Source organism: Saccopteryx bilineata, chromosome 1 (genome assembly GCF_036850765.1).
Source record: "Saccopteryx bilineata isolate mSacBil1 chromosome 1, mSacBil1_pri_phased_curated, whole genome shotgun sequence".
NCBI classification, from domain to species: domain Eukaryota; kingdom Metazoa; phylum Chordata; class Mammalia; order Chiroptera; family Emballonuridae; genus Saccopteryx; species Saccopteryx bilineata.
Genome location: NC_089490.1, coordinates 124,983,985 through 125,007,329, shown reverse-complemented (window position 1 = coordinate 125,007,329; position 23,345 = coordinate 124,983,985). Strand labels below are relative to the sequence as shown.

General features: G+C 39.0%; 1 protein-coding gene across 7 annotated transcripts in view; it reads right to left on the bottom strand.

Annotated features, from left to right (window-relative positions):
- IRAG2 (inositol 1,4,5-triphosphate receptor associated 2) overlaps nucleotides 1–23,092 on the bottom strand; it is a 60,217-nt gene extending 37,125 nt beyond the window's left edge. For 2 of the 7 annotated variants that reach the window (XM_066264847.1, XM_066264880.1), the window contains exons 1-2: nucleotides 8,086–8,143; nucleotides 7,753–7,834 (exon numbers count right to left, since the gene is read on the bottom strand). In XM_066264847.1, coding sequence (XP_066120944.1) covers nucleotides 7,753–7,834; nucleotides 8,086–8,129 — 126 coding nt within the window. In that variant the 5' untranslated portion in view covers nucleotides 8,130–8,143. Of the gene's footprint in view, nucleotides 1–7,752; nucleotides 7,835–8,085; nucleotides 8,144–11,204; nucleotides 11,302–12,277; nucleotides 12,430–14,653; nucleotides 14,716–22,411; nucleotides 22,782–23,026 lie in introns of those variants that run through there. The other 5 variants (XM_066264852.1, XM_066264859.1, XM_066264876.1 and 2 more) reach the window with 5 other exon arrangements.
- Between the last annotated feature and the right edge of the window lie 253 nt (nucleotides 23,093–23,345).

The following is a 23,345-nucleotide window of genomic DNA, read 5'->3' as shown; positions in this document are numbered from 1 at the left end:
TTGACAACACTTCTTCCCTTCTTACAAGAATAACCAGACAAAAGATTCTTTTTTTTCAGATTGGGGGTTAGCATTGATGAAAGCTGGAGATACAGCCCCTCAGGGTGTCTGTGCATGTACAGTGGTAGTGGGGGATAACTTAGCAAAAACTTGCCCCAGTTGTGCTCTTTTCTTCCAGCTTCAAAAGTCACCCCAGCTTACACCAGCACCCTAGACCTATAGGAGAATCCAACCTACATGCAACAACTATGAGACCCAAACAGATTATGAAAAAGATAATCTACTGCATATATTTTAAAACCAAGGTTAAATAGATTGACTAAAAGCAAGAAAAAGAAAGTTCAGATGAGAGACTTACTTATGTAGAAGACTGGCTCAAGTCTATGAGTCTAACACATGCTGATAGCACAGAGCAGGAAGAATGTTCTTCCTGTCCAAGCCATTCAAATACCAAGCTGCATAACATTTATATGGAAATCCGTGGTTCAGCCCATTTGCCTTTGACAGTAAGAGTCTGAAAGAGGGTGGGGTAGCCAAGGTACTCGGTAGCAACGTGAGCAGATTCTCCCAAGGGCTGGGACAGCAAGTGCAGGTCACACTCACGCACGCACACAGCAGTACTATTTCAATATTTAGATAGAAAAACACGAAGAACAATAAGAAATAACTTTTAAAATATTAGTAAGGGCAATGAATGGACCTAGATAATTCCCCCCAGGTTATTTTATTTTTACTCTTCTAGATAAAATATTACTTTATCTATAAATTTTATGATCAGAAAACCTTCCACTAATAAACATATAGATCTATTTTAAACAATTGATGCTACTCAAATACATTAATATGATTTTCTGAGAAAAAAAATTAACAATAGGCATCTACATAGACTTATTTCATTCTAACTTCAAAATAATACCCTTGACTTGATTCAGTGTTAGTTTTAATTTTCTAAAAACAAAGAAAGAATGTCAAAGGTTCCAACTGCTGTGACCTAAACAAAGCTAAGTGGTCTCACAGGTTTTTTCTTTTCCCTTTGTAACTAAAGGGACACCACAGCTTCAGATATACAGGACACACCACCACTTCACGGTCATTTAAAATGCAGTTATCAATCAACTTATACGTGTCCCAATTTTGCAACTGGCAGTGTTGTTTCTTCTCCAAGGTTATTAACGCTGTAACCATGCACAGCTCGAGAGAACGGAACAGGATCGACAATAGCCAGAAAATCCTCTGACATATTTTAAAATTGATTCTGCCCATTGCCTCACAAATCACTTCCTACTAGTGACAGTGGATCTTAGACACAAACATGTAACGTGAAGGGGATCTCAAAGGAACGGCAACACACTTAACAGTTGGTGTATGTAATTTTATTTTTTAAGCCAAAGGGGAAAAAAATCATCTTTATATCCCCTGACCTTTGGCAAGATATCCTCTGAGCTTCATACTGATGATAATTCTGATTCTGGGTGATACTAACAGCTAGTTTCTGGGTGCGTTTGAGGAACCGTGCAGTTTATATATGTTAGTATATCTTGGTGGGGTCAGGTCTGAGACTGGAGTAGGTAGAGGGGAGAATCCGTTTAGTTCTCATAGAAATTTCATGAAACTTAGTTCTTGGAGTGTTTGGGCCAGCTTTGCAAAGGTTTAGAAATCCTTTGGTTTGCTATTCAAACTCAACTGTAGAATCGCGAAGACGGAAAAAAAGACAGTATATAAGGAGAGACAACTGGGCCCAAGAGAGAAGTTGTCAATCTTGAGGAAGAACTGAGGAAGTGGGCACTACACTCAGCTGGGTCTACTACCAAGGGAGCAGCATACTTGATTCAGTGGGAGATTGTGCTCTGACCACTGTGCCTCCCAACCGCGCTTGATTGTCGACATACCTTCAAAAGTAGAAGATAATTTTAACAACCGCATCACAAGGAATCTACCCAACCACCACCACAGTAGGACTCTGCTCTGAAAGTGCTGAGACCAGAAAGAGAGCTGTCTCTCACTGACCAAGGAGAGATCACTAAAGGCCCCAACACAGAGTTCCGAGGGGGTGAGCAGTGGAGCAGTCTGGACCTATGGGCAGTGTGAAAATGAAAAAACAAATGCAGCCTAACCAGGAGGTGGTGCCATGAATAGAGCATTGGACTGGGACATGGAGGACCCAGGTTCAAAACCCCAAGGTCACTGGCCTGAGCAACAGCTCATCTGGTTGGAGCGAGGGCTTAACACTTGAGCGCAGGGTCACTGGCTTGAGCCTGGGATCATAGACATGACCCCATGGTGGTCGCTGGCTTGAGCCCAAGGTCACTGGCTTGAGCAAGGGGTCACTCACTTTGCTGTAGCCCCCAGTCAAGGCACCTATGAGAAAGCAATCAATGAACAACTAAGGAGACTAAGGAGCCACAACGAAGAATTGATGCTTCTCATCTCTCTCCCTTCCTACCTGTCTGTCCCTATCTGTCCCTCTCTCTGTCTTTCTCTCTGTCTTTGTCACACACAAAAAAGGGGGGAAAAAAAGAAGAAACAAATGTAGAGATACAAGTGGTGACACCAACTGCCTTCCCTCTCAATCTCTCAGGAGAAGAAGTGTCTTCACCTAGTTGGTGAGGCCTGAAGAACACAGAAATGTATTGGTGTACACCTCTAGAGATTCTGGAAAATGTTGGGAATGAACCCGATGAAACAAACAAGACTTCAGCAGGGGGCAAAACAGCATTGAGATTTGTCTTTCCTCTAAATCTGACCTACTTGGTTTGTTTCCATGGACTGGTTAGCCCAGAACTTAGTCCTTGCAGATATGTATATGTCTATGTGTAAATATAATATATGTATCAGTGTACATGTCTATTTGAATCCTCAGAAGAACCCTGCAAAGTAATATCTCTGTTTCACAACCAAACTGAGAGAGGGTAAGCCACCTATTCAAGTTCACACAGCTTAAATCCAGACCTACTTGATTCCAAAGCTTTTGCTAAGTGGCTAAAAATTTTAAGTCCTTACTGGGAAAAATTTTGAATAAATACAAAAGTTGACAGAATACAACAATTAATTTTGTGTTAATTATTTAGATTCAACAATATTCGACCTACGCCATCTCTTTTTTCACCTAGACTGTTACTCATTAAACATACCCCTACATTGTTTTGAAGCAAATTTGAGATATCACAGACTTTTCTTCCATAAACATTTCAGTCTGAATCTCTAAAAGAGAAGGACGGAAAGTAATATATTTTCTTCTTTCCTCTTTACACTAAAATATTCCAAAGAAATAAATTTTATTGAGTCAGTAGAGTAGCTCTATGCTCCCCAAGAATGTCCCAAACTAGGCCCCAAATTAGGGGTGTTCTTTTTGAGATATCATTCTCACTAGACTCTTTTGTTCATCCAAAAATCCTCTATGATGACTGACCTTCATTTTTATTATATTTCACACTGTGCTTTCCAGTAAGAGGTTGAAATATAGCTTCCTCTATGACGACAGGAGGATGAAAACTAAACCTCACGTCTCAGAAACACCAGTCCGAAGAAAGGTGTAAGAAAGCAATAGTGCAAGGCTATCAATTCAACAAGGTCATTGAGTATTCACTCTCAATGTCTTAGCTAGACCCTGCAGAGAGTACCAAAATAAGTAAGTCAATGGTATTCAACAAATATTAATGAGGAGGCTACTGTTCACCAAATTCACATAGGGAGCTAGATACACAGTGGTCAATGGCCAAACAAAGGTGCTCTCCACCAAGCTGGTAACCTACTATAGGAATACATATAAGAGAACAAAGAATTATAATGCAACCAGAATATAGGTGACAATGAGGGGGAACAAGGAGTTACTGGAGTCTAAAAGAACTTAATTTTTCTGCATGGGATAGTTAAGAAATGAGAAAACTGAGGCCTGAAAGACATGACTTTCCCATAGTTACACGGAAAGAGAACCAGGGAAACACCTGATCTCTTGACTTCTAATGCGTTATGATTTCCACCTCGAGAAGGACTCGAGATGCTTGGCTGCAAACATTTTTTGCTATTCCAAGAAAGGTTTTGTGGAATCATTGGTTTTTGAAATGGCCCTTGCCAGTCAACCAGCATCTGGGAAGTGGAGATGTGTACAGTGTTTCTGCGTAAGCAGCACAAACAGGTTTGTGTGATGTATTTTGACAATATAAACTACCTGGTGTACCTGACATGCAGGAACAAATACAAGGCAGTAGCAAGGAAAGGATGGAAAGTTAGGCTGCAACCAGATTAGAAAGAGGCCTGGACCAGGTTGAGTTGTTTGTTGTGAAGGCTCTCAAGAGTGACAAAAATTCTATAGTTTGGAGCCAAAAAGTTAAGAAAACACTATGATTTATGGGTCACTGGGATGAACACAGATTATGTTTTCTATCTCATATTTCATTCTAATTCTTTTGATTTATTATTTATGAGAATGCTTAAAAATGCAGTCTCTAAGGAAAGCTTTCTCTTTGTTTTGGGCAAGGGGGCACAAAGGGGTGAGAAGTGGGGATTTACTCAAGGGACAGGCATGAGGAAGTGAAGTGTGCAGTGAACAGGCTGCATAGACTCTTCAGTGGATCAGAAGCCTGGAGGAAGAATGGTAAGAACTGTTGGTAACAGACACAAAGTGCAGCCGACAGACTAGTTCCTGGGGACTGTAGAAGAAATGGCACAGAAGATAACATGAAAACCTTCAGGGAAACTATTCATCTCCCCAGGACCATTTGACACAGAGTTTCTATTGTGATCTCTGTTAGCTTCTATTTATTTTATTTATATTTTTTATTTATTTGTGTTTTTCCCAAGTTAGAAGCGGGGAGGCAGTCAGACAGACTCTTGCATGTGCCTGACTGGGATCCACCTGGCACGCCCACCAGGGGGCGATGCTCTATTCATCTGGGGCGTTGCTCTGTCGTGGCTAGAGCCATTCTAGCACCTGAAGCAGAGGCCATGGAGCCATCCTCAGTGCCCAGGCCAACTTTGCTCCAATGGAGCCTCGGCTGCAGGAGGGGAAGAGAGAGACAGAGAGGAAGGAGAGGGGGAAGGGTGGAGAAGCAGATGGCGCTTCTCCTGTGTGCCCTGATTGGGAATCCAACCCGGGACTTCCACACGCAGGCCAATGCTCTACCACGAAGCCAACCGGCCAGGGCCATGTTAGCTTCTACTTCTTAATGGGTGTCAATACCATAGACTAAACAACTCAGTCTAACATTCTAATGACTGTGGATAAGGTGGTCTTTTAGATACATAAGCCAGGACATTTCTTAGCCAAAAAACTACTTTCAACATAACTAAGGGTAATTATTATGACTGAACTGTCTAAATTCGGTGTTCCAAGAGGGACAGTGAGAAAGGCTTATCCTTTGAAGCTAGACAAACCTGATTTTGAATTCCATGTTTTCCTACTTACTAGTTGAGTAATCTCGGGTAAATTATTTAACCTCTCTGAACTTCCCCATGTCATCTGTAAAAGCAGAGAATACCTACCATCAATGTCGGGGAGAGGATTAATAACAAGGCACGTGGAAAAGCTTTCTTATGAGGTACGTGGTATACCACGTACGATGGTTGTTTCTTCCTCCTTCTTAGGGAAACCAGTACCAGAAAAAGGGAAATTACTAATAACCAAACATCCTGTAAGCTTCCAAGTTCAACTTCCTTTAGTAAAACTTCAAAAGAAATGCTAAGTAATAGCAAAATAGATTCATTTCCTTCTCTTAGCTACTCAATAAAATGGACATCAAGAAACAGAAAAATGTCAGATATATAAACTTAAAATGAAGAATGAGAACAACTTGTATAACTCAGTAGTAAAAAGAAAAACAATCCCTTTTTTAAATTGAGCAAGGATCTGGGTAGACATATCACTAAAGAAGACATACAAATGGCCAACAAGTACATAAAAAGATCTCAATATCACTTGTCATTATAGAAGTGCATATCAAAACCACAATGAGATACCACTTCACACCCACTAGAATAGTTATAATCAAGAAAGACAGAGAAGTGTTGACATGGATGTAGAGAGAATTAGAATCCTCATACATTACTGGTGGGAATGTAAAATAATGTAGCCACTTTGGAACTCTGTTTTGCAGTTCTTCAAAATGCTAAACAGAAAGTTACCATATGACACAGCAATTCCACTCCCAGATATAGTACCCAAAAGGACCAAAAACGTATTTTACACAAAAACTTATACACTAATGGTTATGGTTGCATTATTCACAATAGCCAAAAAGTAGAAACAACCCTAATGCTCATTAGCTGATGACTGAGTAAACAAAGAGTGGTATATCCATACACTGAAATATTACTCAGTTAAAGAAAAAGAATAGGAGAAAGATTAGTACCATATGATTTCACTTATATATGAAATCTAATGAACAAAATGAACTAACAAGCAAAATAGAGACAGACTCATAAAGAAAGAGCAGGCTGACAGCTGTTGGAGGTGGGTGCTAGGTGAGTGGGGTGGAAGAATTGAACCAAAAAGGATGAGAAAGGGAAAACTCATGGACACGGACAACAGGGTAGTTACTGCTGGAGGAGAGGTGGAGAAGGGTAAAAGGGGGAGAAATGGTGACGCACAAAGACTTGACTTGGGGAGGTGAACACATAATACAATGTACAGAGATGTATTGTAGAATTGGGCACCTGAAACCTGTATAATTATGTTATCCAGTGTCGCACAAATACATTCAACTGACAAAAAAAGAAAGTACTCTTAACATACATGAAACTTGAAAACATTATGTCAAGTGAAAGAAGCCAGACATAATGGGCCACATATTGTATTACCCCATTTATATGAGAGATCCAGAATAGACAAAGCTATAGAGACAGAAAGCAGATGGGGGGGTTGGGGGAAGGAATAAGCATAAGTTGTTAATGGGCATAAAGTTTCTTTTGGGGTGAACAAATGTTTTAAAATTGATTGGGGTGATGGTTGCACAACTGTGAATATATTTTAAAACATTTAATTGAATAATTTAAATTGATGAATTGTTTGGTAAAGGAGAAGGAAGAATGATGGTTGTCAGGTTCTGAAATAGAACTGTCTGCTCTATTTGATTGAGAAGTTCATGGAGCTCAGGCTCAGACTGTAGACCAAGGAAGGTCTGCATCTTCATCACCTGGGGAGTTGGCCTAAGTGACCTCAGTTCTTCAGTGTTATTCTCTTCTTGGATGGATAAGTACCATTAGCACTTTACTGCATCACAGCACACTCTCTGGGCATTGCCCTACTTAAAGACTTTTACAAAGGACCAGCACCTCAAAGATCTAGCCTTGAGCACAATTCTTAGACAGTAAGTTGATGAGACCTGAGACTTCTTATAATCATTCAAGAATTTAAATCCCAGAGCAATCTGCCTCTCAAACAGAAAGTTTAGCATACATCATCAAAATCTTCTTTTGGTTATATATGCTTGAGTTCATACTACAGAGGGGGTAAAAAATCCCAAGTGACTATTAATTTCTGTTATCAAAGGTTGGCATTTCTTTGTGGAGAGGATTTTGTGTAAGACTTATATTTGCTAAAGACTAACCATAATACAGTTGACCCTTAAACAATGTGGGGGTTAGGGTCACCAGCCACTATACAGATGAAAATACTCATATAACTTCAGTCACCAGTATTTACAAATATATATTTGTATATATATATATATTCATATATGTATATATTAATATCTATAGAAGAGGGCCAAGATATGGTAGTCTTAAAATGAAGTTAAAATATAGTCTAATACTTACTTCCATACTTAGATCATCATTCATCCTGATGCAATAGGAAAGATCTGTTCCTGGGTAGGGACCAACTGTAGGGCTTGGGAACCTGGCAACAGAAAGTAAAATTCTTTATCACAGGTGAGAAAACTGTAAATTTCAGCAGATACCAAACCATAACATAGTTCCCCTCCCCCACCCCCATTTCACCAAATTTCTAATTAAGTTCTATGGACCCATGGATTAAGTAAGGCATAATGAAAGAGAGTTCTAATCACCATTAGAGAGAGGTTACAAACCACAGAGAATCTAACCAAAATGAAAATGAAGGATTTGCAATTCAAAAGATGGCTTCCTCACCCTTGATGCAGAATGAAAATTCCACTGGGGAGGAGAGTGCTCATCAACTCCACTGACATTTCTGAACATTTCTTAGGAAACATCAGTCTGTTTACTAAGGAAGGTAAGTCAGTGCAGATGAGTTTCAGGAGGGTGGGTGTGAGAATGAGGATGGGTACCCCAAGTTCTTAAGGTACCTTAAGAACCCTTAGTGTATACAAACAGACAATCAGAACCTATCTGAATATGTTAACATATATATTCAGTATATGGAAAACTATAGCAGTATATAGTAAATTTCTAAAAACTGGGAAACATTTTAGGTAGCCTAATTTGTTTCTTACATTTCCAAATGGACAGTATAAAATTCAAAAGAGGAAAAAAAGCCACTTCAAGAAAACCACAGAGACATTTTTGTTTTAAAATTGTCAATGTTCAGAAAGTTAGAGCCTGCCCAGGCGGTGGTGCAGTGGATAGAGCGTCCGACTGGGATGCAGAGAACCCAGGTTCGAGACCCCAAGGTCGCCAGCTTGAGCGCAGGCTCATCTGGTTTTAGCAAAAAGCTCATCAGCTTGGACCCAAGGTCGCTAGCTTGAGCAAGGGGTTACTCGGTCTGCTGAAGGCCCACGGTCAAGGCCCATATGAGAAAGCAATCAATGAACAACTAAGGTGTCGCAACGAAAAACTGATGATTGATGCTTCTCATCTCTCTCTCCATTCCTGTCTGTCCTTATCTATCCCTCTCTCTCTTTCTGCTTCTGTTTAAAAAAAAAAAAAAAAAAGAAGATTTATACAATAAAAGTTCCACAATAAAGATGTTATGAACTCAGGATATGAAAATCTAATTAAAAGGTTAGGCAATAGGAACAGGCGACTCATGAAGAGGAGGGTAGGTATATTTTGCTCTTTTAACTTGTGTGTTCTAGTCACATCCAAAGCACCATTGTCTATTTTTCCATATTTGGGCTTTCATATGAAGTGTGGATTTGGTTAGCTATACATAAGAAAGATGTCAATGACAGTCTTGGAATCAGTATAAGACTGTCCAGATACAAGGCATCTATCTATAGAATAGAAATGAATAAAATCAAAATTTTATTTTTGGTTTAAACTAACATACATATTTTCTTTCTCTCTTGAGAGACTGAACCATTTCTGAAAAAGCAGAAGTCAATTTAATTCTATTAACATTTTAATATAACTCTCCCCTCCCTTGATGTCTAGTTATGTGGGGCAGGAATGCTGAGGGGTATTTTTGTTTTGTTTTGTATTTTTAAGCAGGAAGGAAGAGAGCAGGTTGGGAGAGAAAACCTTTGTCTACTAAGCAATTAGAGAAGTCAACGATCTGAAGCTAGAAGGCAACATCCAGCCAGCTGTCTGTCTTTCTAAATAAAGTTTTATTGAAACACAGTCACACCCATTTGTTCAGAATTGTCCATGGCTGCTTGCATACTACAATAGCAAAGTTGAGTAGTTGCTGCAAAAGCTATATGGCCTGAAAACTCTAAAATATTTACTGTCTGGCCCTTTACAGAAACAGTTTGCCAACCCTGAAAGAGAAAAACAGACATTGTGATGGGAACCTGCCAGAGTAACAAACCATTTTTATTTTTGTTGTTTGTTTGTTTTAAAGACTATAGGAAGCAGAGGGGAAAACCTAGGCTTTGAAGTAAATCACAGATTTTTAGTTCAAATTCTGGCTCTGTCACATACCAGTTGTGTGATTCTGGATAAATAATTAAACCACTCTGAGCTTCAGTAACACATGAGCTTAGTCTAACTACTCTCTCAATGTTCCTAATCTTTAAAATGGGAATTAAATTAGCATCTACCTCATAGAGATGAGGCAAAGATTACATGAATTAATAAATACAGTAAGAGCAGAGAACTGTGCCTGGCCCGTAGCAGTGCCATTGTAGTCTTTTTTTTTTTTTTTTTCTGAAGCTGGAAACGGGGAGAGACAGTCAGACAGACTCCCGCATGCGCCCGACCGGGATCCACCCGGCACGCCCACCAGGGGTGGTGCTCTGCCCACCAGGGGGCGATGCTCTGCCCCTCCTGGGCATCGCTCTGCTGCCACCAGAGCCACTCTAGTGCCTGGGGCAGAGGCCAAGGAGCCATCCCCAGCGCCCGGGCCATCTTTGCTCCAATGGAGCCTTGGCTGCGGGAGGGGAAGAGAGAGACAGAGAGGAAGGAGGGGGGGGTGGAGAAGCAAATGGGTGCCTCTCCTATGTGCCCTGGCCGAGAATCGAACCCGGGTCCCCCGTACACCAGGCCGATGCTCCACTGCTGAGCCAACCGGCCAGGGCCCATTGTAGTCATTTTTGAGTTGCTGTTATCACTGAGTTAGTGTGAGGGTAATCATCTCTATAAAGCACCAACCTATTGTTTGACACAAAACAGCCATTCCATTGGTAGTGGCACTAATTTTTCCTTCTGTGGGTGAAATGATGCATAAATCACTAATCCTTTTCCTTCCCTCTTAAATTTATTTTGATAATCATTCCATTTCTTTTGTCATTTCTGAACCAGCCATTAACTTTTATTTTTAAGCACATTTGAGTTGTGATGAGATGAAAGACATCACTACTCTGAGCATTACCAAAGATAAAGCTCATTTTCTTTAGCCTTGCCTTAAATAATAGTCCACAATTGGACCTACAACCTGCTTTACACTTAGATTCTATTGTATCTCAACCCAACCCCTCTTTTTCCAAGATTATTGGTCGAGCTTTGATTCTTCTTCAAACACTTAGGGCTTCTGCATTCTTCTGGGTTTGGTTAATTCTTCCTTTCATTCATTCTCCACAATTGGATTAGTTTTCCCATGAGTTTTACTTTTCCAAATGCAATGACCTTTTGAGAACTGATTCAACTGTCATTTCTTTTATGGAGCCTTCTCTGAGCTCTAGTCTTATCTCACCAACAATCTGTGAACTATTTTAGGACTTATTCTCTATCATACATAATACGGTGCCTTGCATAGAGTAGGTGCTCACACATAAGTCGATTGATAGAATGCGGGGATAAATATCCAACCACTCTTCCTATACAAATATAATTGTGATTAATTTCCTTTTGAAAGAACCCTACCCCAGCTCTGTGTGATAAGTTTTAAAAGAAGGGCTATCCAGACTTACCCAGCAGAGGAGTGTACGAGCATGTATGTTTGAAGGTCAGGGGTATTGGATGTATTCTTGCTTCTTGATCACTACGTTGTTTATGGCAACACTAGTTCTGAAAAGAAAGTCAAGTAGTATTAACTATTTAAAGAGGTATAAAACATTTTATAAACTATTCTCTTCATCTCCAAAGTTAGAAGGAATATCACTGATCTCAAATAACCTTGCAAGAGAGGTCAGGAAGAAAATATGTGATGCCAAGTAAAAAAGTTTTTATGCTTTTTTTTTTTTTTGTATTTTTCTGAAGCTGGAAATGGGGAGAGACAGTCAGACAGACTCCCACATGCGCCCGACTGGGATCCACCCAGCACGCCCACCAGGGGGCGATGCTCTGCCCCTCTGGGGCGTCGCTCTGTTGCGACCAGAGCCACTCTAGCGCCTGGGGCAGAGGCCAAGGAGCCATCCCCAGCACCCGGGCCATCTTTGCTCCAATGGAGCCTCACTGCGGGAGGGGAAGAGAGAGACAGAGAGGGAGAAGGGGAGGGGTGGAGAAGCAGATGGGCGCTTCTCCTGTGTGCCCTGGCCGGGAATCGAACCTGGGACTTCTGCACGCCAGGCCAACGCTCTACCACTGAGCCAACCAGCCAGGGCCAGTTTTTATGCTTTTGATCAAAAGGCATATTCTATGAGTAAAGTATAATTCTTATTAAAAATCACAGTTCAATTTAACAGAATGATAACATCATCAATTCCCAGTAACTGACACTTCCATGTGAACAAAGGCTTTGAGGAAAGAAATATGGGTGAGGGGCAAGCTTAGTTATATAATTCTTCACAATATTGCAGTACAATACTGTCATCAAAATTTTTTAAATATTATCATTTATTAGGGTCTACCAGGATTGTGTTCCTGTGCATGAAAAAGTAAATAGGTATTCTTTTGCTTCATTTGATAATCTCTCAAAGAAAAGCAGTATAAAGTTCTAAAACTATTGTACTAATACATACTGGATCTAACTTTCTATTTTGGCATAGCAGTTGATTCATAATGGTATTAATACTTAAATTGTTTCAAGAAGCTTAAAACTTACCAGTTGTTCTTGAGGGCGTTGAATTGTATCTGCGCAGGACAAGGAGTCATAATGAGAAAATTCCTCATCTAAACAGCTCTGTCATGAGAAAAATTGTGCAGGATATTCAAAGACAGAATGATGGAAGAGTCAAAGACACAAAACCTGTTAGACTTAAGAGAGAAATGATGCTACCTGAGGAGGTTAAAATTACCAGTCCTTTATCTTGTGCTTGACTTTAAAGAAGCAAGTAATTGTTAACCCCTCATTGCCATTTTCCCCATAACTAAAGGAATAAAATCCAAAGGTCAGAACAGGAAAGTGAATAGCCACTGAAATCTTTAGGCCAGGCCAAAGAAGCTTGTGGGAGGCATAAGTAAAAAAATGGTATCTGTGAAAATTTTACAGCAATAAAATTATGGCCTTAGCACAAGAGGTAGCTATATATCTATCATAGTTACATTATAATAGAAAATTTTACTAGTGTTCTTAAAATGATATGGTAGTTTTTCCAGTTCAACTTATTGCAGGGGGCTTTTTAGGAACTCTGCCTAGCTTAGTCTCCTACATGAATAAATTTTTCTTCCTGCTTAACCAGATGTGCCTACATTATGCCCTGGAAAAATATGTATGCAAATATCATCCTTCTTTCTTCCTTCCTTCAGTGCCATCTTGGCTGTTCCTTGTGTTTTTTCATTTATGAACAAAAAGAAGAAATTTACCAAGTGTCGTAAGAATAAAAAATACATTAAATTCTGTCATGGATATCTTGAGATATCCGGACAGGAGTTGAAAGATTAATTCAAATAGGAGAATAAAGAGGCAGTAACCCTCAAAGCCCATTCAAGAGTCTCAGAAAGGAGGTGCATGAGACTGAAAACTAGCCCTTTGTGAATAGATTAAGTAAATTCTGCGAAGCTTCCCTTTGAAAGATATAATGTCTCCAACAAGCCATTTATGAACATGAGTTCCGCCCTTTTGTTTTGCTAACCATTTTCAGTGCATAAGAAAAAAAGTCCACCAGAGCATTTTCTTCTAAGTTGGTTATTTCATTTTATGATTAAAATTATTATCTTTATTATATGTGGCTTAAGTGTCTGTTTGTCGCCGATAGCTTATTGGTTGCTTGCATAACTGTACTAGCCAATGGGGTGAAGTTGCCACGGCTGAACGCAAATTGAGCGGGTCAGGGGGAAGGTGAACATTCGTTTGCATTGGCAATCATCTGTTTTACATAAAAACTATGTCTTAACATAATTTCTTTTAAGAATGCCTCCTAGAAAATACAGCACTGAAGAGGAGAGAAAAGGAGCTAAAGCTGCACAAAAACGGCTTTCTTGACAAAAAGAAGCCACTGAGTAGAGAAAGACAAGGCTTGCTTCAGTCACAGAGCAAATGCGTCTTTCTAGGCAAAATGAGACTGATGAGCATAGAGAAACAAGGCTTGCCTCAGATGCAAGACAAAAAAGCCTGTCTCGACAAAATGAGTCTCTTGAACAAAGGCAGGAGAGAAATGCAAAAAAAACGACAGAATAATGCTGACCGAAACGCAAAAAGGATTAAAACAGTTTCAAACAGAGAAACTTTAATTTTTGAGCATTCCTCTGGTGATATGAATATTAAATGTGAACACTGTCAGTCCTTAAACTTCAAGTTAGAAACTAATCGATTTGACAGTGGCAAGAAAGGATTTTCTCAATGTTGCAAGTACAGAAACATTGTAGTTCCACTAATTGAGAATTATCCACCACTCTTGAATAAATTATTGACTAATCAGCATCCAAATAGCAAACAGTACATGGACAGCATTCGATCCATTAATAGTTCGTTTGCTTTTGCGTCCATGCGAAACAAACCAATTGACTTGCCTGGACCAGGACTTTATTGCTTTCGACTTCATGGTCAAGTTTACCATCAAACTGGAACTTTGCAACCTTCTGACGGGAAAAGAAAGTTTGCTCAATTATATATACTTGATCCCTCAGAAGCCAGTTCGGCATGTTTAGAATGGAATCACAAGAAATGTTGTGTACAAAGAGATCTTTGACATGTGAATTAACATTTTATTATTTAAATCACCTTTATTTATTGAGCTAGCGGTGGCTCTTAAGAAATGTACCACCAGTGGTTTCCTTCAATTAAGCAAGTAGAAGGGGGAAACCCCGTGGGGCACTAAGCAAAGCAGCGTCCTCGCCGCCTGCCCTGGGTAATTAAGTTTAAATTAGCAGACACCTTTGCACAAATCATTTTAATTACAATTTATAATATCTAGAACAGCGGTCATTTTGTATGACCGCTGGACTTTCTAGTCCATTATAAATTAGATTCAAAACCTTACCATTCAGACATCATCCCCAAACTAAATACATATCACAGAGGTTTGTTGTTTTTATATACCTGAAACAGCAACCCATGGACTTGTCCATTTAGTAACTTCTTTCTTAGTGACTCGATTGTTGCTGTAAAGGGAATTTATAACCAGCTTAATATGACAATTCCTTTACCCTTCATTTATTTTATAAATTTTTAACAGCTTTAAATTTGGAACCCAAGAAAGGAGAGAGAAAAGAATGTATTTTCAGGCTGGCATTCTCTATTCATGACCTGTGAAGACAGAAGAAGCAAGGGAAGGAAGCAGGCTGGAGCCCTAAAACCATTAGCACCCTCTGTTGTTTAAACTTGACATTGATAGATGCAAGTGAATAGTTTTCTAGAAGTGAGTTTCAGAATTATTCGGTCTTAAAATGGAAATACAGCTTAGAAATCATTCAGTCCTACCTGACTGGTACAGAAACCCTCTCTCCAGTAGCCTGTGCTTGCACTGCAGGGATGAGAGCCTAGAAGCAGAGGCTCAGAATCCCAGAATCCCATGAGAGGTCTGACATCAGGAGAGCATTGATGCCCAGAGGATGTAAATGATAACTGGTTATCTGTGCAGCTGAGATCAGACTCATAGGATAGTGATTAATTCATTATATTCTGGGCCCTGGTCGGTTGGCCCAGTGGTAGAGTGTCAACCCAGCATTTGGATGTCTCAGGTTCGATTCCTGGTCAGGGCACACAGGAGAAGCGCCCATCTGCTTCTCCACCTTTGCCCCTCCCCTTTCTCTTTCTCTCTTTGTCTTCTCCTCCCACAGCTATGGCTTGATTGATTTGAGCACATTGGTTCTGGGTACTGAGGATAACTAAAGGAGCCTCTACCTCAGATGTTAAAAATAGCTTGGTTACAAACATGGCCCCAGATGGGCAGAGCATTGGCCTCAGATAGAGGTTGCCAGATGGATCTCAGCTGGGGCGCATGTAGGACTTTGTCTCTCTATCTCCCCTCCACTCACTTAAATAATAATAAAAAAAATTCACTATACTCTTTTGTGAAATTAAAAATATGTGTCTTTCCTGGTTCGAAACCCTGGGCTTATCTGGTCAAGGGACATATGGGAGTTGATCTTTCCTGCTCCTTTCCCCTTTTCTCTCTCTCGCTCTCTAAAATGAATACAATCTAAACAATGAATTTAAAAGTTTCACTGAGCCTGACCTGTGGTGGCGCAGTGGATAAAGCGTCAACCTGGAAATGCTGAGGTCGCCGGTTCGAAACCCTGGGCTTGCCTGGTCAAGGCACATATGGGAGTTGATGCTTCCAGCTCCTCAACCCCTTCTCTCTCTCTGTCTCTCCTCTCTCTCTCTCTGTCTCTCCCTCTCCTCTCTAAAATGAATAAATAAATAATTAAAAAAAAAAAAAGTTTCACTGAGAGAAAAGTATCTATTTTTAAAAATTTTTGAACATATTTAAGTAATTTAAAATTTAAAAAAATTCTTAATTTTTAGAACTCTAGTGAAAATTCAAATTTTTAAAAAATTCTCTGCATTAAGAAGAAAGATTTCATCTTCCTACAGGATTCAAATGAATCCAAAAATGAATAAAATCTAAAAAAAAAAAAAATGTGTCTCCCACTTAACTAAAATCTGTTTCCCAGCAACTTCCAAATTCTCACCTCTGGAATAATGGAAATAGGAAAAGAAAATACCTATTTAACTCTTTGAGCTACATACTAATATATTACTTATTTCTTTTGAAATATAACCAAGAACCAGAAAATAGGCCCAAAGATAATGAACAACCAAAATAGATATTGATATCCATGCCCTTTCTTCATGTGGGAAATCCTCACACTTCCACCCAGTAAGTGGGCTCTGAATTTATACAGAATTCTCACAAGCTGACTTTTTTCTAAGCCTATCAGGCATCCCCAAACTACGGCCTGGCCCGCGGGCCACATGCAGCCCCCTCAGGCCACTTATCCGGCCCCCTGCCGCACTTCCAGAAGGGGCACCTCTTTCATTGGTGGTCAGTGAGAGGAGCACTGTATGTGGCGGCCCTCCAACAGTCTGAGGGACAGTGAACTGGCCCCCTGTGTAAAAAGTTTGAGGACACCTGCGAGATGATTAGAAACAAAAATTAGATAAGAGTAGGAAGCTCTGCTAGATGAAGGCAAATTCATAGCTGCCACTATTTTTTTTTAATCACTAACAGCCAGGAAAATTAATAGCAGATACTCTGGTATCCAAAACACATAGAAATCTGGTGCTTCTTAAATTAAATACCAACAGTTTGATATCTCAACAGTCGGAAGAAATTCTGAGCCGTGAAAATAATGCTAATATATGTGATAATATGATACATAGTCTAATTTGAGATGAGATATTTTTCAGGGAAAAAAGACTGAAAAGCTCTAATTATATAGAAATGTACCCATGTAAAATTCTATTTTGTCAGAATTTTTTTTGTAAAAATAACATTTCTCAATTAAGCTTGAGAAAATAATGTTACTAGTTTCACTAAGAGGAAAGTATCTATTTTTCCAAAAAATTTTGAACATATTTAAGTAATTTAAAATTTTTTTAAATTCTTAATTCTTAGAACTTTAGTAAAGATTCATTTTTTTTAAATTCTCTGCATTATCTGCATTAAGATATAAGATCCCGTCCTCCTCCCAGCCTACATCTAAGCAACAGCAACCAACGCTTTCAAACGTGGCCAGAAACATGTTTCTGAAGGTCGCATATCTCCAAAGCACTGTCTTTGAATTTCCAAATTAAGCTTGTGTTTCAGAAGCAATAACAAGTTAGTATAAGACTGTCTAAATTGCCCATCTGCTTTCCTACGAGGCAATTTTGGGTTTTAGAGATATACCGTCTCAAAACATTCAAATTATAACTCTTATTTCAACAGCTGCTTTGTGCAATATGTGGCCGCTATTTCCATATGTTTCAGAAGGCAAAACAAGCCAGCTCATGGCCCTAATCTGCATTCACCTTTGCATTCTTCCTTATGTGTTTGCAGCTGGACCTGTCCGTGTCTCTAGGACATTGAGGTTTCACATGGAAACAAGAAAGAAAATGCCACTGTATCCTCTGCTGTTGCCATCTGGGATGTGGGATGGGAACAGATGTCTTGGATACATTGCTTCTGAAGGAAGCTGAGACAAAACCGTTTTCTAAATGACTGTGCAAGCAGGCTTTCAGGCAAAGGCCCACAGTTAATTGACTATTGTAAACCAAAACCATAATATTAGAGTTGTAATAATTTTAGCTATCAATGATGGCAGACTTTTAGGGAGTATGAACTTTTATAACACAATATATGTGGTACCTCTTATTCTATAAGACTGTACATTAAAAATATCAGGGTTCATTGAAAACCACAGACTAGGAGAAAATAATTCATAAGACCTATATCTGTTAAGGGACTTGCATACAAATTATTTAGAGAAAATCTGCAACACAATAACAGAGGACAAATGTCCTAATTTGAAAATGGGCAAAAGACAGGTACTTCACTAAGGAGATAGAACCAGTTAGCACAACAAATTAAAATCACAATGAGACACTCAGAAGAGTGGCGCAAATGTCAATCTTTTGATTGACCCCACCAAACGTTGGAGCTGTGGAGCACCTGAAACTCCCATTGCTGGAGAGACTGTAAAATGCTACAAACAACACAGAAACCTGCTCAGCAGCTTCTTAAAAAGTCAGAATTACAACTACAGTATGGCCTGCCAACTCCGCACAAAAAACATATGTGTACATAAAGACCCATGCATGAACATTTACAGCAGCTTCCTCTATAACAACCCAAAACTGTATATAATTTCGATGTCCACCAGGAAAAAAAATAACCAAATTATGGAATGTTCATTTAAAGAAATACAACTCAACCATGGAAAGGGGATACCATTGGTAAACACAACATTGACACATACTATGGTGAGGGAAAGAAGACAGACACGCATAAAGCACTCTGTATGCCTCAAGTCTAGCACAGGCTAAACTAGCCCTTCAGTGACAGAGATCAGATCAGAGGTTGCTCCTCCGTGGTGCAGGAGGAGAGAAGGGGTGTGGCTGGGAAAGAGCACACAGGAACGATTGGGGCTTCTAAAAGTTCTGTGTTTACATGTGTATTTTTGTCAAACTGATTGACCAGTACAGTTAACATCTGAACTTTTTATAGTATGTTAATTATTTATCAATAAGAAAATGATTTAAAAATTGTAACAAGAAAAAAAGTAACAGGGTTTATGAGTTAGATAGAGTGAGGTAAAAACCAGAGCATGAAAATTATTAAATTATTAGTACCTAGAAAGGTGACTTGGATCACTGAGACATGCATGTTAAAATGGCTAAAGATATTAAAAATTCACAAAACCAACCAGGTATAAATGCAGTTGACACTTGAAGTGGCATGATGTGGTTGGAGTGCTGGGAAAATGCAGATGGTAGTGGAACTCGGAGGCAGCGGGGCTGCTAGAGTGAACGCTGGAGGTAGCACATCTGCAACCAGGCAGAGCCCTGCAAGGCTGGGCTGACACGTCTCAGGGAGCAAGGCCCAGGTGCAGACACTGGTTTTTGATTTTCTGAAAACACAGTTGGAAGATCTCCTGCTGCCTATCAGCAGCCAGGAAAATTGTGAATAAAATAATATAACTTCCATATTAAACTAACATTTCAGGACCCATTTGCCTATCACAAATGAGGCAGTTTTTGTGATAGAAATGCACTCTAGCAGCACAGACAGTAACAAGTATGGCCAAGCGCCAGCTATTGTTTTGCATTTGTTATGTTGTTTGTAAATTCACAACTATTGCTTTTTCTGAAGGGATACTGAGGCCTAGGGAGGTAAAGGTATTTGCCCAACTCGATCCAGTTTCTCTTCTGCAGACTTAGAATGAGGCATAGGCTTAACTTCAACTTCATATCCCATGGTCTTTCTTATTCATTAAGTTACCCTGTATTTTATGCATATCTACACCCTTTATTTGGGAAAATTTAGGCCCCCATTAGAACTGTTGAGCAAGCTATTTTTATTTTGGTTTTCTCCTTGGTCTGCACTTCAACCCCTATCTTAAAGTGTCTCAATCACCTGAACCACCTTTCTTGTCTCATTTTCCTCTTGTGTACTGACTGCTCAGGACATGTGGCTTATCCCAGTGCATTCCTCCTCAAAGCTGTAAGGCTGTTGTCTGTCACATAACTCATAACCTCCACGCTAAGAATAGTGAGCTAGAAGAGTTTCTAGTGAGATCACTTAGATAAAAGCCTTATCTGTACTATAAAGTTCATAAACAGACACTATGTGAATCATGGTATACAGAACCTTCTCCAGCTCTCTCCCCAAGGAAATATTCATGGTTTTTAAAGGTAATGCCCTCATTGTCTCTGAAATGAGTGACTTTATGATAATTTCACGTCAGATAGGCCAAAAAAAAAATGAATAGTAAAGCGGTTTTAGTTTGGATTATATCAATTAGTGTATTTTTATGTACCTTAGATTCAGTCTAGTATGTTGAATGCAGACATTGGATCTAAGAAGTTTCTTTTTATTTCCTTTTTAAAGCAACCATTGATTTATATATCCAGTATTGCCTTTGTTAACAAGATACTTAGATACATACAAATATAAGCAGAAAAGAAAGAAAACATATAAATAACTATTCAAGAAATTGAGCAGTTCTAGTGGCATACTTCATGGAGTCAAGCATGTACATTACCTATGTCACAAAGCAGCCACTCTGGTGACAACTGGACTTGAACAGTAGTATTTATTCAGCATTAAGTTCTGAATTCTTTACCCAATCTCATCAGTAACTCCCTCGTTCCAGTCTGTGACACTGTCTTTGACCTGAACATTTGAACACAGCAACTGCACCCCCATACAATTTGCTAGTGAGCCTTTCTTAGATGCAGCAGAAAGGAATTGCCTTAAATACTTCATGACTTTATTAAGCTAACCAGAAAGTTTCAGAAGAACTAAATGGATTAAAAAAAAAATTTTTTTTTTCTGACTCAGAATTTAAATGTCTGACTCAGAACTCAAACAGCATGTGGTAGCAGCGGTCATGGTCGAATGTGTGAGGATGTTTGTGTGATAACTGTCTGACCTCCATGACATTTGTTCACAGTCTATTTGGAAACTTTGCTATATAGAACATGTCGAAATATCTGCTACTTAAATTTCTCCTTGCAAAGGTTGAATTTTAAGGGAATTATTAAGAAGGTCTTCAGAAGCAAATGACAGTAAGAGTAAAATCTTGACATGTTTGCCTTCTTCATGTAGCAAAAGATACAACTAAGCACAGGAGTTCATAAAGCCAGGCAGGTGTGAACAGCTAGGAACAGAAAGAGTGCTTCCACACTCCTTTATCCAGCTGGAAAGAACACATACATTCAACCCAGGACAGCTGGCTCAAACATTTTAATAATTTTAACAATATTCAGACCAATTATCTCCTGAGAATAAACTGGAAAGACAAGAGCAAGTTCATTATATCAGGAATCCACATTTTGGGATAAGTTATGAAAGTTGACTCTACAAAGAAGAAATCATGGGGCGTTGGGAAGAGAGATAAATTCTAAGTTTTATATAGCTATGGGGAGGTGTATAATATTGATTTAATCAAAAGATAAATATAACTGGACCAAAAGAAGAGTCCTCTCTAAGCACAGTGTCTAAAGCAAACACACCATAAATCCAAATTTGGTTATTATTCATATCTCAACATGAACACTGCTAAGGGAACCTTCTCTAAGGCCCTCTGACCAACAATAGAATAACAATAGAATAATAGATTATGTAATTTAAAACATGCCTTACAGTGTGTGACAGAATGAAACAAAATAAACCAATACATAGTTATTAAAAATTAGCAAGTTCTATAAGGTTTTTTAAAAATAATAATATATTATATAATAATACATGGTGAATAACCACTGCTAGCCAGTTGCTTTTAATTCTTAAAAAAACTTTCTCAGATAACAGTAGAAAGGGTAAAATAAATCCAAAACTAACACATGTCTGTAAAGTTCTATCTCTAGCTTACCTGATGCTTACATTTAGTTATTTATTATCCAAACCAATAGCCTTCTATAAAAAGAGCATTCATACTGCTACAACGAGAAGCTGGCTGAATAAAAGCAGCTGTCTGATAAATGGTCAAATAAATAAGCTTTATTTTTTTGTGTTTCTAGAATAAAATAGGCTTATAAATAATCTGCCATCTGAAATTTGACAGTTACCTTCTCACCTAAATCCTTAGTAACCACTTACCCACTTCTAAATAATATGGAAAAATGGAAAATATTCTAACTTGTAAAGCAAAATGTATGTGTAAAGAACACATTTAAAAAGAATTTTCACACATATTTAATATTCTGATACACAATAAATCCATAACATTTTTCCCAGCCCTAAAATTACTACTAAAAAGAGAGGCAGGGTGTTTTCTACCATATAATGGGTGCAAACTAGCTAATACAATCAGGGTCGAATACATAAACAATTTGCAGATTCAGCTATACCAGGTGAACAAGATTTCTTTCCTCATTTACTTTTAAAGATATTGAGGAGTTTTATTTCATTTTAAAAGAAGTAATAGTCACAGACAAATCTATCTTGAAATAAACAACTGAAAGGAAAGTCAGTGGTTAAATCACTCTACCTAGCTAGGCAAACCTCTCCAAAAGCGCACACTACCGCCTTCTGGACCCGTTTCACTGTCATAAAGTCTTAACAATACAGCAGCTGTAATCTATAAAAATGGCTGGAGTCCTCTTGCCCCACCTCTGAGCGGGCAATGTTGGGACATAACAAATATTTGCTACTCACTTTTCAGTTTTCTTGTCTTCTGCTCTCGTGTCTGGCAAGTGTTCACTACCTCAGTATTTATAGCCTGGAGACTCAGTTCTTCTGAAATTTCTTCCTCTAATTTATGCAGCGAAAGCTTAGCTTTTTCACTGGCAGAGTGGGCTGTGCCATCCCAATCCTCCACCTGGAGATGTAGAGTTAATACCGGATTTTCTCAGTGTGGCTGGAAAAGAAAGCAACTGAGCATTCATTCGCATGCACAGCAAACTGAAAATGTGCTTTTCTTCTCAGGGAAGTGATAAGCCTCTGAACACTGAACTTCTGCAATTCGGTGTTTGCATGGACTTCGTGTGCCTGAGCTGTATCTACAGCTCTGAGAGAGTCCTGATATGTCAAGTTGCCTCTTTCTGCAGAGTCGTCTCCTTCATCAACAGACTGATGACACCGCCTCTTTTACAACGCCCCCTTTACTTCCTCCGCTAACTGCTAGTCTCAAGGGACTGAACTTCACAGTTCCTCTTTAGTTTCTTTTCTTTTTTTTTTTTTGGTTCCTTCTCCATTTTTACTTCATGGTTTTAAGGATATCTGAGAAGCCTTCCCCCAAAATAGAAAGTGGTCAAAGGCCACCCTACCTGCTCCTCTCTAGCTTCCTGCTGTTGGCTGGCTTCTGGGACCTACTTCCTGAGGATGGCTTCCTGGTTGACAGCATCTTCTTGCAGTTGTTTAGTGGCTTCTAGTTGTTTCTGCCTGAAGTTAAAAAAAAAAAAAGTCCAAACCACAAGCTGTCAGTGACATTTCAACTAAGAGTCACCCCTGGAAAGTTGTGACAAATTAAGACTTCATACACTTCCTCAAAAAATCAGAGAAAAAAGTGAAAGTGTTTACATACATAAAAATGCTTCACCAATGTAGAATTTTAATTCAAGCAATGATATTGATCACTTAGCCTGA